The 17,191-nt window shown below is 42.4% G+C and overlaps 1 protein-coding gene across 2 annotated transcripts in view; it reads right to left on the reverse strand.

Moving 5' to 3' along the window:
• PTPN13 (protein tyrosine phosphatase non-receptor type 13) overlaps window positions 1-17,191 on the reverse strand; it is a 565,956-nt gene that overhangs the window by 333,679 nt on the left and 215,086 nt on the right. For both annotated transcript variants that reach the window (XM_053703380.1, XM_053703379.1), the window contains exons 4-5: window positions 7,574-7,639; window positions 4,448-4,633 (exon numbers count right to left, since the gene is read on the reverse strand). In XM_053703380.1, coding sequence (XP_053559355.1) covers window positions 4,448-4,633; window positions 7,574-7,639 — 252 coding nt within the window. The remainder of the gene's footprint in view (window positions 1-4,447; window positions 4,634-7,573; window positions 7,640-17,191) is intronic.

Genomic DNA, 17,191 nt, shown 5'->3' on the forward strand with positions numbered 1-17,191 from the left:
ATAAATTTGTATAATCCCCATTCCACTGTCCAAGCATGCACAGTTGCAGTGTTCTGAGATGAAATCGAGCAAACAGAATTATGTCCATTGCTGCCACCATCAATCCAATTACTTCCATGCACTGAGCCACTGATGGCCGAGGATTGGATTGAAGGGCTCGGCATGTATTCAGAATCTTTGACTTTCTGACCTCTGTCAGGAAAATGTTCATGGATATAGTGTCTATCAGGGTTCCCAAGAAGGGAACCTTTGTCTGTGGAATTAGTGAACTGTTTTCTAGATTCACCTTCCATCCGTGAGTCCTCAAAGGACAACACCAAGTCTGTATGAGATTTTGTCAGAAGGTAAGACGACACCTGGATCAGAATATCGTCCAGATAAGGCTCCACTGCAATGCCCCGTGGCCTGAGAACCACCAGAAGGGACCCTAGAACCTTTGTGAAGATCCTGGGTGCTGTGGCCAACCCGAAGGGAAGAGCCACGAACTGAAAATGTTTGTCCAGGAAGGCAAACCTTAGGAACTGGTGATGATCCTTGTGGATGGGAATATGAAGATATGCATCCTTCAAGTCCACAGTAGTCATATATTGACCCTCCTGGATCAATGGCAGAATTGTTCGAATAGTCTCCATCTTGAATGATGGGACTCTGAGAAACTTGTTTAGACTTTTCAGATCTAAAATAGGACGAAACTTGCCCTCTTTCTTGGGGACCATGAAAAGATTTGAGTAAAATCCCTGCCCTTGTTCCAGTATTGGAACGGGATGAATTACTCCCATAGTAGAGAGGTCTTTTACACAACGTAAGAACGCCTCTCTTTTTATCTGGTCTACAGACAATCGTGAAAGAAGAAACCTCCCCCTGGGGGAGAATTTTAGAATTCCAGTTGATACCCTTAGGACACGATTTCCAGTGCCCAAGGATCCTGAACATCTCTTACCCAAGCCTGGGCAAAGAGAGAGAGTCTGCCCCCTACCAGATCCGTTACCGGATCGGGGCCGCCCCTTCATGCTGTCTTGGTAGCAGCAGCAGGTTTCTTGGGTTGTTTACCTTTGTTCCAAGCCTGGTTGGGTCTCCAGATGGACTTGGTCTGAGCAAAATTCCCTTCCTGTTTGTTGGAAGATGAGGAAGAAGAGGGGACTCCTTTAAAGTTCCGAAAGGAACGAAAATTATTTTGTTTACCTCTCAGCTTAGCAGATGTATCCTGAGGTAGGAGATGACCCTTACCTCCCGTAATGTCAGAAATTATTTATTCTGAATCAGGCCCGAATAGGGTTTTTCCTTTGAAAGGAATAGCCAAAAGCTTTGACTTAGATGACACATCAGCAGACCAAGATTTTAACCATAACGCTCTACGCGCTAAAATGGCAAATCCGGCATTCTTAGCCGTCAATTTGGCAATCTGAAAAGCGGCATCTGTAATAAAAGAATTAGCTAGCTTAGGAGTCTTAATTCTATCTAAGATATCCTCTAAAGGAGTCTCAGTCTTAAGAGACTCTTTTAATGCATCAAACCAGAAGGCCGCCGCAGTGGTAACTGGTACAGGCCGTCGGTTGTAAAAGGAAACTCTGATGAATAAACAGTTTCTTTAGAAGACCCTCCAATTTCTTATCCATAGGGTCTTTGAAAGCACAACTGTCCTCAATAGGAATAGTTGTACGCTTAGCCAGGGTACATATAGCTCCCTCCACCTTAGGCACTGTTCGCCAAGAGTCCCGAACAGTGTCAGATATGGGATACATTTTCTTAAAATTAGGAGAAGGTGAGAACGGGATACCCGGTCAGTCCCATTCCCTCTTAATAATCTCCGAAATTCTCTTAGGAACCCGAAAAACATCAGTGTAAGCAGGTACCTCTAAGTATTTGTCCATTTTACACAATTTCTCTGGTGGTACCACAATAGAGTCACAGTCATCTAGAATCGCTAAAACCTCCCGAAGTAACAGACGGAGGTGTTCAAGCTTAAATCTAAAGGACATGACGTCCGAGTTCACATTGACTTCTGTCCTGCTGCGTTTGCCCTGTAACACTGGCAATTTAGATAATACCTCTGTAAGGGTAGTTGACATAACTGCAGCCATATCCTGCAGAGTAAATGAATTAGACGCGGTTGAAGAACCAGGCGTCGCTTGGGTGGGCATTAAAGTTTGTGATGCTTGGGAAGAATTTGGCGGCATACCCTGATTCTCCTCAGACTGAGAATCATCCTTAGACACATTTTCTTTACATAAAATCTGTGCTTTACATTGTAAGGCCCTCTCAGTACACGAGGGACAAAAAATCAGAGGGGGTTCCACAGTGGCATCTAAACACATAGAACAAGGAGTTTCCTCAGTTTCAGACATGTTAAATAGACTCGTTCTATACTTAAAATATTGAGCTCTTAATTCAATTATATAGACAAAAAAGTTAATACAAAAAAGTGTACTGCGCCTTTAAATAATAAAAGCGCAACAATTTTTCTGTTATCTTCAAAAAAGTGTTTGTGGCAATAAAAATTATTTTAATGTGCCCAAATCCTCTAACCGTATTGCATCCGCTTACTTAGATGTGTAAAAAAAAAACAATATAAACGATAAAACAGTTATTGACAAACTTTTTATTTATTCAGGCCCCTGCAGCCTCAAAGATATATTTTACATACTTTGGCAATTAATATAAAGGGATTCCAGGTACACCATTTCCTTACATATAGTGCATACTGCTTACCCCTCCCATATAGAGGATAATGTCAGCCTGTTCTGATGTAACAAGTCTCCCCAGAAACAAAAGACTGAACATACGTCAATGCTGCTTGTAGCAAGGCACCTTTCTCCACACTGAATATTTTTATTGCACTGCCTTCAGTTGCGCCGTGGGAACCATCATGGATCTTAGGAACGTTTGCGAAGATCATCAACATCAGGGCAGAAAATAAGATGTCTCCACTCCTCTTATGAAGTAATAGATTAGCGGTTTCTCCCTGAGAAAAAAAGTACTCACTGGCACCATTTTAAAATAAAAAACTTCTTGATTGAAGAATCTAAACTAACACCTCACTTTACCTCTTCCTATCACTAACACAGGCAAAGAGAATGACTGGGTTGGGAGGGAAGGGAGGAGCTATATATACAGCTCTGCTGTGGTGCTCTTTGCCACTTCCTGCTAACAGGAGATTTAATCCCACAAGTAAGGATGAAATCCATGGACTCGTCATATCTTGTAAAAGAAATAGTATGTTTTATCTAATTAACTTAAGTTAAATTCTGGCTTTACTGTCCCTTTAATTGATAAGTATGATCTGTGCATGAAGTGTATATATATATATATATATACACACACACGCGTGTGTGTGTCTGCCCTATAATGCTCAACAATGTATAACATAGTTAAAACATTCAGAAGCGCTATAAGCATGTTACAATCACTAAAACCTAACATTTAGTTTTTTCTCTAGTATTTGGTACCTTATATTCTCCATATTCACATATAATTGATTTATTCAGTGTGCTGGAGGTTATAATTGTAACTATTTGTGGGGACTATATATTAATAATTCTATAGTATAGAAGGAACTATATAATGGTCAATAACAAATACTTAAAGTGTCATACACCTGAAGTATACAGTATTGAATTAATAGACTAAATAACGATTCAGTTTATCAAAGGATGCCTCAGTATGGTATAATGCTAGCACTGTTCTTTTACATTTGTTCCCACATTATAATTTGTTTCAATAAAGATTTAATTTTTTAATATTTAATTTGAGTTTACACCTCAGTGAGGTTAAATTGACTTGAGTGCTAATAGTGTATACTTTAGCCAGTGTCTATGCCAACTCATGTAGATCTAGCACAATTATATACTGCCACAATTCCGAGGTAAAAAAGTGTAATAGTAATAGCACAAAATTGTATAATATAAAAAGATTACCTTAAATGTAGTTGGTTAAAAAATAACTATGTTACAAATCACTGCTGCCATACTGTTTCAGGACAAATGCACACTCCTGAGTCTACCTAAGTATGCTGTTTAAAGCAGGGATGGGGAACCTTGGCACTCCTGATGTTTCAGAACTACATTACCCATGATGCTTAGGCACTGTGAAGTCCAGTTGAGCATCATGGGAAAAGTAGTTCTGAAACATCTGGAGAGCCAAGGTTCCCCATCCCTGGTTTAAAGGGACAAGAAACCCAAACATTTTCTGTAACAATTATCTTAGTTTCCTTTGTTGAAGGAGCAGCAATGCACTACTGAGTGCTAGCTGAACACATCAGATGGACTAATTACAAGAGGCATATATATGTGCATCCACAAATACATTTGAGTTGTCTATCTGAATCAGGAATGCTTCATTTTCAATTTCGTGCCTATTTAAAATACTGTCATTCAGTGAACTGATTTATTAAAAACAGTTAAACTACCTAAATATATTTTATAAAATGCCAAACCATGTATTAACATACCCCAGACAGACTGCCAAGAACCAATTTCACTAGCTGCTTGATGTAGTAAAACGATGGCGCACAGTTGCTATTTCTGACATGAGCGCTACAGCCATCCAAAACAGTGCGGGTAGACAGCCGTGTGTAGCAGTGATCTTCACACATTGAAAGCAAAATGCTGTTTATACGTTCCCCAAGTTGTATAGGCTGATAAGGAGAAAGAAAGAGACCATATTATTAATAAGAAGATTTAACAAACTTTAAAATATAGAAAAATAATTTGAGATATTCACATTATACATTGTAGTTTAATTGAAAGAATTTTCATAAACTATTAAAAAAAAACGTTAGCATGAAATCATGAAATAAAATATCCCTCTAACATTGTACCTGATTATTATTTCAAACAGCAAATTGTACTTAAATTGATCTGTGTACACAGAGCAGACATTAGCTATCGAGCAACAAGATTTAGCAGCAACTTCCCTATTATCTTCCTGTCCAGCTGCTTGAGGTGAGGTTGTCTAACTGTTAATCAATCCAGATTGAAATACATTGCATATTGCAGAAAAATGGAAGTAAAAAAACATTTTTGTTCATTAAACTTAGTTTGATGATGATGCAGTCTGTTGTGTGATTATTTAAAGGGACAGTACACTGTAAAATTGTTTTAATATTAATGTAGTTTCAATGACTTGTTATACCAGCTTCAGGGTGTAAAATGTATGAGAAATTGCATTTTTTGGTTTATTTGTGCATATGAAGTAGCTGGTTTTGTGCTTTTAAACCACAGCCTATTACAATAGGTTGAGCTTCAGGTAATATCAGATCTCATTATGTTATCACTTTGTGTACACACACTTGCTTCCTTATCTTATATTTGTCTAGAAAATCAAAGCTCAACACTTAGAGAGAACAATGGAAAATTATCATTTTATTACTTAACTATCATGCCCCCCACTGAGAGTGTAATCTCTTTTGCTGGCTGTGTTTACCTAGGCTATTCAATAGAATATACTCCAGTATAGAAACGTTCAGTATAGGTTGGGATACCACAGGTTAAATTAGCTATTTCAAATGCCAAAATAGGGATAAAGGAGCTACTTGTAAACTATTTAAAACACTCCATCAGGTAAAATGAATCATTGCAAACAATTTAAAGGGGAGACATTTTTTTGGTGAACTGTCCCTTTAAATAGGTGCTGTTAGCAAATGTTTTTGTTCATTAAACTTAGTTTGATGATACAATCTATATTATTAGGTTTATAATGCTGTTTAGCATTTAAAGTCTTCATTTCAAAGCTTTAGAAATAATGTATTAGGTGTTACTTATGACAATTTTGAGAGGGACCTGGAAGCTAACTCCCTCACTTCCCATTGACTTACATTATAAACTGGGTTTCGATTTACAACCATTCCTCCTGGAACCTAACCCCGGCATAAACTGAGGGCTACCTGTATAGTGATTTTTGAGGATTCTTTTCCACAAGAGTTTTTCTGAGCATATCTATTTTTAGCTTTAAAGGGGACATTAAAATGAAAACCAAACACTCGGTTAAAAGTTCTTAAAGGACATGAACATTCAAATGAAATTTTCATGAGTCTAGTAGAGGGTACAGTTTCAGAAACTTTCCAGTTTACATCTGTTACCAAATGTACCTCTCTCTCATGGTCTCCTTAGCTCAGACGTACCTTCTTTCTATGAGAGCATACTGATGTAGGCTGAGGAGTGTGCATGTGCTTTGTGCACTATATGTATAATAGTGTTAGACTGCTGCCACATGATGCTAAGACATGTGCATGCTCAAGACCAGTGTTTTTCAACTCCAGTCTTCAAGGCACACCAATGGGCCAGGTTTTCATATCTTAAAGGGACATGAAACCCAATTTTTTTTCTATTGTGATTCAGAGAAAGTATACAATTTTAAACAACATTCCAATTTATTTCTATTATCCAATTTGTTTCATTCTCTTGGTATTCTTTGTTTAAAAGCATATCTAGATAGGCACAGGAGCTGCTGATTGGTGGCTGCACATGTATGCCTCATGTTATTGTCTTACCCATGTGCATTGCTGTTTCTTCAACAAAAGATACTAAGAGAAGGAAGCAAAATAGGTTACAGAAATAAATTGGAAAGTTGTTTCAAATCGTATTCTCTATCTAAATCATGAAAGAAAGAAAAAATTGTGTTTCATGTCCCTTTAACTAGAGCACAGGTGAAATAATCTGTTCTAGTTCAGATATGAAAATCGGGCACGTTGGTGTACCCTTAAAGGGACACTGAACCCAAATGTTTTCTTTCTAATTTACTCCTATTATCAATTTTTCTTCGCTCTCTTGCTATCTTTATTTGAAAAAGAATGCATCTAAGCTTTTTTTTGGTTCAGAACTCTGGACAGCACTTTTTTATTGGTGGATGAATTTATCCACTAATCAGCAAAAACAACCCAGGTTGTTCACCAAAAATGGGCCGGCATCTAAACTTACATTCTTGCATTTCAAATAAAGATACCAAGAGAATGAAGAAAGTGTGATAATAGGCGTACATTAGAAAGTTGCTTAAAATGTCATGGTCTATCTGAATCACGAAAGAACATTTTTGGGTTCAGTGTCACTTTAAGATTGTAGTTGAAAAACTCTTCTCTAGATCCTACCATAGTCTATCAAATGATACCAAGAGAATAAAGTAAATTTGATAAACAATATTTATTGTAAAGGTTTTAAAACATTGTTAAAAATTTTGCTTTAGCCTTTTTTTATTTAAATATGAAAACTTACACCCAGTTAATTTAAACATAAAAATATGAAACCTGTATTCATTATTAAATTTTGGTTGTGTGGGGGTTTACTCCCTCCAGAGCTGTGTAGTACATATAACGTACATAAGTATGTCACAATTTGCTTAATTCAGCTACTAGCTAGACCAGTGAAGCACTTCATTTACATGTAACCCAATTAGTTGATTTTCAAGCAATATGAAATAACCACACATTTATTGTTAGGAAGATCTTTCACAATGCAGTGCTTAAAGGGACAGTGAAGTCTAAATGAAACTTTCATGATTCATATAGAGCATGCAAGTCTAAACACCTTTCCAATTTATGCCTATTATCTATATATAAAAATATTTAAATGGCCATATTTACCTGACTTTGAGGTACTTCGTAATCTGCTCCCCAGTACAAGGTCATCCCAAGGGAATAAATATGAATCTATAAACAAATGAAAGCAAAATATCTATATTAATAGGACTCTTTCATGTGCTTTGAATTAAAACACTGAATAAGATAAGATTACTAAATATTAAAAAACTACTTGCATGTAAGCTTAGATTGTTTATGGTTCAACTGATGTACATTGTAAGCCCACAAATATATATTTAAATACCTGCAATACATAAAAAGCATTTTAGAAGCAAACAGGGAAAATTAACCATTAAAAACTGCTTCTTTTGTGTAAAAACTGTGCTTGTATGATAAATTTTGATCATTTTGTTAGTTTTCTTTAAAACTAAAATCTGTGAATTTTTGCCTTGAGTCAAAAACAGTTTGCTTCATTCTGGAAGCCATCTGTCATGCCGCTCGTCTCTTGTGGCCGTCGCCACAGATTCTGTCGGCTTTCCTCCGGTTACCATGGCTGTTGCAATGGACTTGAAGGTTTCTTCTGCGCTTGGCGATGATCTCATCGCCGCACTCCGGGTCTTCCGATGCCGGTCCGGATCAGCTGTTTCCTCCTTGGCGCAAATCTACACCTATGCAAGTACCTTATTTACTTACATTCTCTGCCCAAGTATAAGTGTTACTTTGTGTACTCCTGGGTGTTGTGTACTTGAAATTGCTGGATTGCCTTATTGATACTGAACTCTGCCTATCTGACCACTCTGTTGCCTAACCCCTGAATTGCTGGATTGCCTTATTGATACTGAACTCTGCCTATCTGACCACTCTGCTTGCTTAACCCCTGAATTGCTGGTTTTCCTTACCATTGCTGAACTCTGCCTGTCTGCCATTCTATTGGTTTACCCATGAACTGTGATAATGCTGGATATCCTTTGTTGCTGATACTTGCCTGTTCCTGACTATTCTATTGGTTTACCCCTGAACTGCTATTTTGCTGGATTGCCTTCCTGTTGCCGGACTCTGCCTATCTTGACCATTCTCTGCCTTCATCTTATTGCCGTGAAGGACTACCCTGCCTACCGTGTGTACTGCATACCTCATTTCATAAACTCTCTCTGTTCTGGGATATTTCCTATCATTCCACTTGACGCTGGGATAAGAAGACTACTGGCCAAGTTTGGTCTGATAGAGGAATATCCCACGATCATTACACCATCTGTATAGTTCATGTCACGGATACTAGGCTGCAGGGGCTGAACCCTTGCCCCCCTATAGACTTCACCCCAACTGTTTCTCAGTGGTTTTGGGCTCTTCAGAGCAACCACAATCTCTGGAAGCTTTTGTTTGGTGTATGACCAAGAAAACCCTCCCAGGCTGGCCGGGCTTCTGTAACTCCCAGTCGGCCGCCTCACAACGGACACCCGCCTAACTCCTCTCAGGCTGGCCGGGCTCCTGGAACTCCCGGTCGGCCACAGGACACCTGCTAACTTTACCCCTGGTTGCTCCAGCAGCCCTTTGCCTCAGAGCTCCGCTCTTTTGGGGATTGGTAGCCCCTAGGGAGGACAAGAGCTGTGGCAATTATCAGAGGGGAGCTCCTTTGAGAACTGGGGGTTTTGGACATCCCTAACCCCATAACTTAAACGGAATGTAACTCCTGTCCCCAATAACGAATCATGCTGATTTTTTGGACTGTGGCATCTGGGGACTGAGAGCTTTAAAATGACACCCTGGAAGTGCCGCCGCTCCACCGGGATCACCTGAAACCGCCACCCCTAAGTATTAGGATTATGTGAGACTGTGGCTCCTATAGAGGTGCCGGGCTGTCTGGAGGGGCGGGAATGGCGGGAAAATTGTGGGATTGTCCTTTGTGTAATCAAGATGAGATGTGTGTATAAAAGGAGTGTGTGTTCTCAATAAAATCAGTTCTTGTTCACCTGAAGGCTAGTCTGTCTAGTTATTTGGGTGAGCTCCAGCTAAAATCACTTTCCTGGGCTACATAGAAATCACTTTCCTGGGCTACATAGCCACTTGTTCCAGGCAGAGGAAGGACCCGGTCGATGGCGCTACCCAGTCGGGGGAGCGGGGAAGTCTGTCACATTGGTTGGCAGCGATGGGATGCTTCCGTCTACATGGAAAGTCCAAACCACCAACTGAAGATCTTGCTGGATGGAGCAGTACCAGGGGCTCCGGAAGGAAGAATTGAGAACATTGCTGCAGACTAGAGGGAAAGTCGCCGGCAACAAGACAAAGGCAGTGCACGTAGCCGAACTGATGGAGGACGATCGGGCTATCGAACAGGCTGGTGGGTCAGACAGCGACCAAAGTGGAGGACAGCCCAGTACAGCCTCCACTCCAGGGACTACAACATCCGACAAACAGCGGCAGGTACAGTGGCAACTGGCTCTCTATGGACCTAACTCCCCCGAGGAGATCCTTACTCAGATAGTGACTGACGCCAACAAGATACACATGTTGGAGCTTCAGAAGTCTATAGGGGGGTCATGCCGGATCCCCTGAACCCCCCTTCCCGGCCCAAGCAACTACCTCACGGGGCTTTCCGAACCTTCCAGGATGATGGGAGTGAGGATATCAACCGCTACCTACAGCTGTTCGAGACCCAGTGCCGGATGCATGGGGTCACTAATGCCGATCGGGTTACTATCTTAATTGGGAAACTATCCGGTAGGGCCTTGGAGGCTTTCCACACAGTCCCCTCCGAAGATCAAGTCAACTATGACCGGGTGAAGGAGCGCATCCTTGCTCGGTATGGACTTACCCTGGAGGCTCAACGGCTAAACTACAGGGGACTACAAAGACAACAGGAGCAGCCGTATACCGAGTTACTGGGTGCCACATCACCACCCTACACGAAGCTGTTCAACTCATCCTCCTGGAGCAGTTCTACAACCACACCCCAGCAGAGATAAGGGACTGGGTAAAAGACAAGGGACCCAGAACAGCTGACCAAGCTGCCGCCCTGGCTGATCGGTATGTGGATGCCCAGCGCCAGGCGGCCACAGACCCCCAACCAGCAACCCGCTCCAGCCCCAGCTTTAACCCAAATGTTCTTTCGGCAGCCACAGACCCGGCCGCCCCCTGTTTATCCGGCTGGGAGCAGCCATCCCCGGGGGTGTGATGGGTGTGGACACCCCGGGCATGTTATACGGAACTGCCCCGCCAGACAACGAAAACCCCCAGCCCAGCCGCCAAGGAATCCTGCCTCAACCTCGTGGGGGTCTCCTCAAGCCCGCACCTATCAGGCCGTTGCCCATTGTGCACATACAGTGAGCTCTGACCCCTATGCTGAGTGGACAGGAGAAGAAGTGGGTGTCTTGCACCATGTCGGCTCAATGGACCAAGACAACCGACAACAACACCGGGAAGTTGTCTGGGTCAACGGGCAGGCGGCTCAAGGAATGAGAGATACTGGGGCCACCGTTTCTTTGATCCATCCTCACCTCATTCCCCCCTCCGGCTGCACTGGGCGCACCCTTGCTGTGGGGGTAGCCGGAGGTGAGGTCCTCAGGATTCCTACAGCCTGGGTCCATTTGAACTAGAAAACCGACTCCCGCAATGTAGAAGTGGGGGTTATGCACCACATCCCTGCCGAGGTCCTGTTGGGAAACGACCTTGGCCACCTTGTGTCTGCCTATGTGGGGATGCCTCTCCGGATACCTGCCCAGTGACTACCCGCCAGCAGGCCAGATGCCCCACCACCTCACCAACTCCGGGGACCCAGGTAAGACCTACCACCCCGACACCTACCTTTCCCCGACTACCCGTCCCCACTAACCCCGAACTTACTGACACCCCCTCCTGGGCGACCCCCTCTGACTTCACCAAAGAAACCTTGAGCGACCCGACCCTAGCCCCTTACCGAGACAGAGTAGGTGCTGACCCCCAGGGCCCCGGAGACGAACGATTCCAGTGGGAGGGAGAGCTCCTGTACCGGATCTCCAAGAGAAGAAAAGGACCGGTGCCAAACGCCAGCTCGTCGTACCGAAGAAGTTTCGGTCCAACCTACTGAACATAGGGCATGACATCCCCTTAGCCGGCCACTTGGGAAAGCAAAGGACCCACCACCGCTTGACTCAAACCTTCTTCTGGCCAGGCATTACAGCCGATATTAAGGAATACTGTAAATCCTGTGAGGTTTGCCAGAAGGTAGGAAAGACAGGTGACCATACGAAAGCCCCCCTCCATCCCCTGTCCATTATTGAGGAACCCTTTAGCCGAGTGGCAGTAGACATTGTGGGGCCATTAGCTCGGCACAGCCCATCAGGGAAGAAATACATCCTTACAGTGGTGGACTATGCCACCCGATACCCCGAGGCAATCCCCTTGGCCAATATCACAGCGGAGACCATAGCAAATGCGATGCTCCGGATATTCACCAGGGTAGGCTTCCCTCGGGAAGTGGTTTCCAATCAGGGAGCACAGTTCACTGCGGAAATCACTCAACAACTCTGGGAGTTGTGTGGGATTAAACCCCTGCACAGCGCCCCTTACCATCCCCAGATGAATGGGCTGTTTGAGAGGTTTAATGGGACCCTAAAGCAACTGCTTCGGACGTTCTCGGTCACTCACAAGGACTGGGAGAGATTTCTGCCGCACCTCCTCTTTGAATATTGAGAGGTGCCTCAGGAATCCACCGTTTTTTCCCTCTTTGAACTTCTATATGGTCGAAAGGTTAGGGGCCCACTAGATTTGGTACGAGCCCACTAGGAGGGAGCCACCGGGGGGGGGGAACAGCACTCTGTTGTGGAGTACGTACTCCAGCTCAGAGACCGGCTGAAGGACCTGGCTGCCCAGGTACGCGAGAACCTTCAAGCCTCTCAGCACAGGCAGAAGCGATGGTATGATCGCAATGCCCGTACCCGAACCCTGATTGTGGGACAGAAGTTCCTCGCTCTGAGGCCTGTCAAAACGGACAAGCTACAGGCCTCTTGGCAAGGACCTTACCGGGTTGTGGAACAACTGAACAACACCACATACCTGGTAGCGAAATGTTCAGATGAAAGGATCTGTCAGACCTTTCATGTGAACATGTTAAAGGCATACATAGAGAGACCTAGAGATGTGGCCGCTATCTGTGCGCCGGCAGTGGAAGACTCTGATAGTCTTCCAATGCCGGAGCTTCCCGGACCTACTGACACCCCCCAGGGGGTGGATGACATATCCCTATATGACAGGTTAGAGCCCGGACAGAAAAGGCAAGTCCGGCGACTCTTGGAACAAAGAAGAGACATGTTCTCTACTGTCCCTGGGTTTACCACCACAGCCATCCACCGGGTGGAGACCCCGGGACAGACACCCCTGCGACAGGCTGCCTACAGGGTCCCTGAGGCCAGCAGGGACAGTATGCACTGGGAGCTCCGAGGAATGTTGGACCTCGGTGTCATTGAACCGTCCAACAGTCCCTGGGCCTCCCCGGTAGTGTTAGTACCCAAGGAGGACGGAACTACCGGGATCACCCGAAACCGCCACCCCTAAGTATTGGGATTATGTGAGGAAAATTGTGGGATTGTCCTTTGTGTTATCAAGATGAGATGTGTGTATAAAAGGAGTGCGTGTTCTCAATAAAATCAGTTCTTGTTCACCTGAAGGCTAGTCTGTCTAGTTATTTGGGTGAGCTCCAGCTAAAATCACTTTCCTGGGCTACATAGAAATCACTTTCCTGGGCTACATAGCCACTTGTTCCAGGCAGAGGAAGGACCCGGTCAATGGCGCTACCCAGTCGGGGTAGCGGGGAAGTCCGTCACAGTTCAGCAAGGTTTTTTTTTTTGGACTGCCAATATTATATGAATGTATTATCATGTGTCTTCGCTTTTGATTCCAGGGGGCCGATTTATCAATGTCTGGCGGACATGATACGCTGTAGCGTATCATGTCAGCCAGACATCGCTGAATGAACTGCTTGTGCTATGGAGCTCCCCTGCAGATTTGCGGCCGATCGGCTGCTAGCACGGGGTGTCAATCCACCCGATCGTTTTCGATCGGGCGGATTGATGTCCGCAGTCTCAGAGGCAGCGGACGAGTTAAGGAGCAGCAGTCTTAAGACCGCTGCTTCTTAACTCTTTTTTCTATTTGGCCTCATTCGGGCCATGATACATCTGCCCCCTTGAGTACACTTCAGTGGTTTATAGAAAAAGAAAAAAAAATGGCTTAAACACAGAATTACAGCATCGACAGTGCAAAAATCGCATGCTGTAACATATTATAGCATGCAATTTTTGCACTAAAATATCCCTTTAAGAATGTGTAAATTGTTACAATCCAATTTTGAGGCTCTATATCTCTGAATATAATATATATATATATATATATATATATATATATATATATATATATATATATAAAGTCATCACTTTTAATAAAGCTGTCAATATTTAAGCACTTCAGAGAATAAAATATCATGCACTTTAATATGTTTGAATAAACATGATCAAAGGAAATGTTAACGTCATGAGAGAAGTTTTACTTCCTGTGTCCTCCCTATAAACAAATGTGCCATATACTAATAAGCATGAGGCAGATGAGTTTCTAGTGTTCATCTGAGCTAGTATGTACAAAGACTAAACTGACCTTACTTAATCCTAACTATAATAAATATCCTCTGGCTGGCAGATGTGTCTCTGCTGGTGGGCCTTATAACTAATACAAACAAAAGAGAAAAACAGATACTGGTCACAGATACATTCTCAGGGGGAAAAGTGAACTCAGTACAGTATTTAAAAATAACAGGTTAAAATAACTAGCACAATGTAGTTACATATTTACTTTTATTTATTTTCTGTTTGTATTGTAATTTTTTAAATTTTTCGACAATATGTAAATGCTACAGGTGAATTCAATTTGCTATCTATAGTGGATAAGAGAGGAAAATGTAGAGATACAATTGCTAAACTCATTCAAATTTCTTCTATGTCTGCAGCATGAGAGGTCCCTAGGTTCCGAATCAGAAGGGGAGCCCACAGGATGAAGACAGGCGTGTCATCACAAGCAATTAAGGGGTTAAGATATGTGAACTGTAACTTTCATTAAAGGGAGTTGTAGGTCAAAAATAAACTTTCATGATTTAGCTGGAACACAATGTATTCTTACTATGTGGGGATAGTCCACAAAAATCTTTACTTGTTGGAATTCATCTCTTAGCCACCAGGAGAAGGCAAGGGCACTCCATGCAGAGCTTTAAGTATCCCTCTTACTTCATCCTCCCCCCCCCCCCCAGTATTACGTATAACCAAGCTAGGAGTAGTAAGAAAGATATTAGGATAAAGAGGTGCAAACTAAAACTGCTGCCAGGAAAAATTGAGCGGGTTCATGGACTATCACCACCAAGAAAGAAGGGAATTTATCAATTAAAAATAAATTATGTTTTCTTCCTAATGTGGTGAAAGTCCACGAAAATCCTTACTTGTGGGAACCAATACTCAAGCTGTGGAGTCCACAAAGGAAAAATAAGGGAAAAGTCAGAAAATAAGGTAAGGCAGGCACCTATTTACCAGGAACAGCAGCCTGAAGGACCTTCCTTCCAAAGCTACCTCCACCAAGGCAAAACCCGTTACACTGATAAAATTTTGTAAACATATGCAAAGATGACCAAGTTTCAGACTTAGCAATTAGTTCTAGGAAAGCCATATACTCAAAATTCCAAAATGTAGATACAAAACAATATGAAAGAGCTGTGATACGTGAAGGTGGCAATTGACCCACCTACAAGTAAGCCATGTGATTCAACCCTTGAACTATAAGGCTAACTAAACAGAAGTGGCTTTCCAAGGCCTTAAGTGTACCATAGAACAGGGCAAACAAAATAAAGACTCACAGAAATCCCTATTAGCCTGTAAATAGCATATCAGTGTCCTAAACACATCCAGATTGTGTAGTTATCTCTCCTTTGATGAATTTAGATTGAGACCTAAGGAAGATACCAATATCTCCTGATCTCCTGATATTCCCTAAAGAAACCACCTTAGGAAAAAAAACAGAAAAGGCATCTTTGTCCTGATGAAGACAAATATGGAGGGTCAAAAGAGAGAGATTACAATTTAGGTACTCTCTTAGCTTAGGAGATGGCCAATAAAAATAAAACAACATCTAGTTTTTGTATAAATTCAAAGGGAGGATATTGCAACACCTTGAAAACTCCATGGAGGAGAAAAAAGGCTTGACTACAGGTCTGATTCTAAATAAGACCTAATGAATGCCTGAATATCAGAACGATGAACAATTTTCCTATGAAATAAAACTAAAAGAGTCTAAATATGACCCAATAGAGTGATGGCCTAAAAACCTTATCTAACCATCCTGAAGGAATTGTGAAATTTGAGGTCTTTTAAAAGAATGTCATGTGTATCCCCAATCTGAACACCAAGATAGATGCACTTTCCACCCCTTGTGGTAAATATTCCTAGCCACAGACTTACGATCCTAAATCAAGGTTTCAATGACAGATCAGAAAACCTCTGAGGCAATATATTTTGCCACCGAGAAAGATGCAGCGGAGAGACATTGGACATCTGGACTGGATCTGCATACCATGTCATCCAAGGCCAAGCAGGTGCTATAGATATTGCAGAAGTTGATCTAGCTTGATAAAAGCAATTATCCTTGGAAGAAGAACAATTGGATGAAAAAAGATAAGCTAGCTGATGAGATCAAGGAATTGCTAGAGCATCTATCAATTTCGCTTGAGGATCTCGACTTTGACCCTTATCTGGGGAGTGTGATTCAGACAAAGCGTGTTTTTGTTTTTTTATACTATAGAGAAAAGTTGAAAACCTGCATAATCCTTTGATACCCACCCCTTCTGCAGACCGCAGCATGAGTTGGTACGATTGCTGAAGTTGATCTTAATTACCTGAGGAAGCACCCTCAGAAGAACAACAACAGGAAGAAAGTGAACAACTAAAAGCAAATTGGTTGCAGACTCTGGAAATGTGAAGAGGGGAATATATTTACGTAGATAAGCTCCTGCGCAATTCAGTATACGAGACACCCTTCTATAGGTTTTAAGCAGCTACTGTGGAACTGCATACATGATTTAAACTGGTACTGTAGTACAGAACAGAACAATAGCACAGATTCAGCATTTTAGCAAGCAAAAGAAAAAAGGTGGATAAGAAGATTCGCAAATACAGCAATATGCAGTTGAATTAGTATATAAATTATATTGTAAAATCAATCTGAAAACACAGATATGTAAGTGTAAAAACCCAAATATGAGCATTTGCACCCCCCCCCCCACCCCCACGGCCAAATCCTGGGGAAAAAAATCCCAGTCTGCTACTTTATAACATTAGATAATGCCAAAATACATATACGCACACACACACACTATATACAGGATGAGGAAAATAGAAGACCTAAACAGTAAAACAAACCACCAGGAGTGCACTATAAACAAGTGGCAAGAGGAGGATTTGGAAAGTGTGCCAACAGGCAGAGTAATGGGAAAATACTAACATCGCTGCATAAACTCTCATCCCCTCAGAGTAACCTACGTGTTCCTGTATCTTCCTCTCCGTGCAATGTGAGTGCATCCTGGCCTCTCCTTAGCACTCCTGCTGCAGTCTGGCAAAAAAAAGCGTGCTAACAAGGCTGACTGCTACGACAAGGTAAAGTCGCTTGCCTAAAAAGGCT

Source organism: Bombina bombina, chromosome 2 (assembly GCF_027579735.1).
Source record: "Bombina bombina isolate aBomBom1 chromosome 2, aBomBom1.pri, whole genome shotgun sequence".
Classification (NCBI taxonomy): domain Eukaryota; kingdom Metazoa; phylum Chordata; class Amphibia; order Anura; family Bombinatoridae; genus Bombina; species Bombina bombina.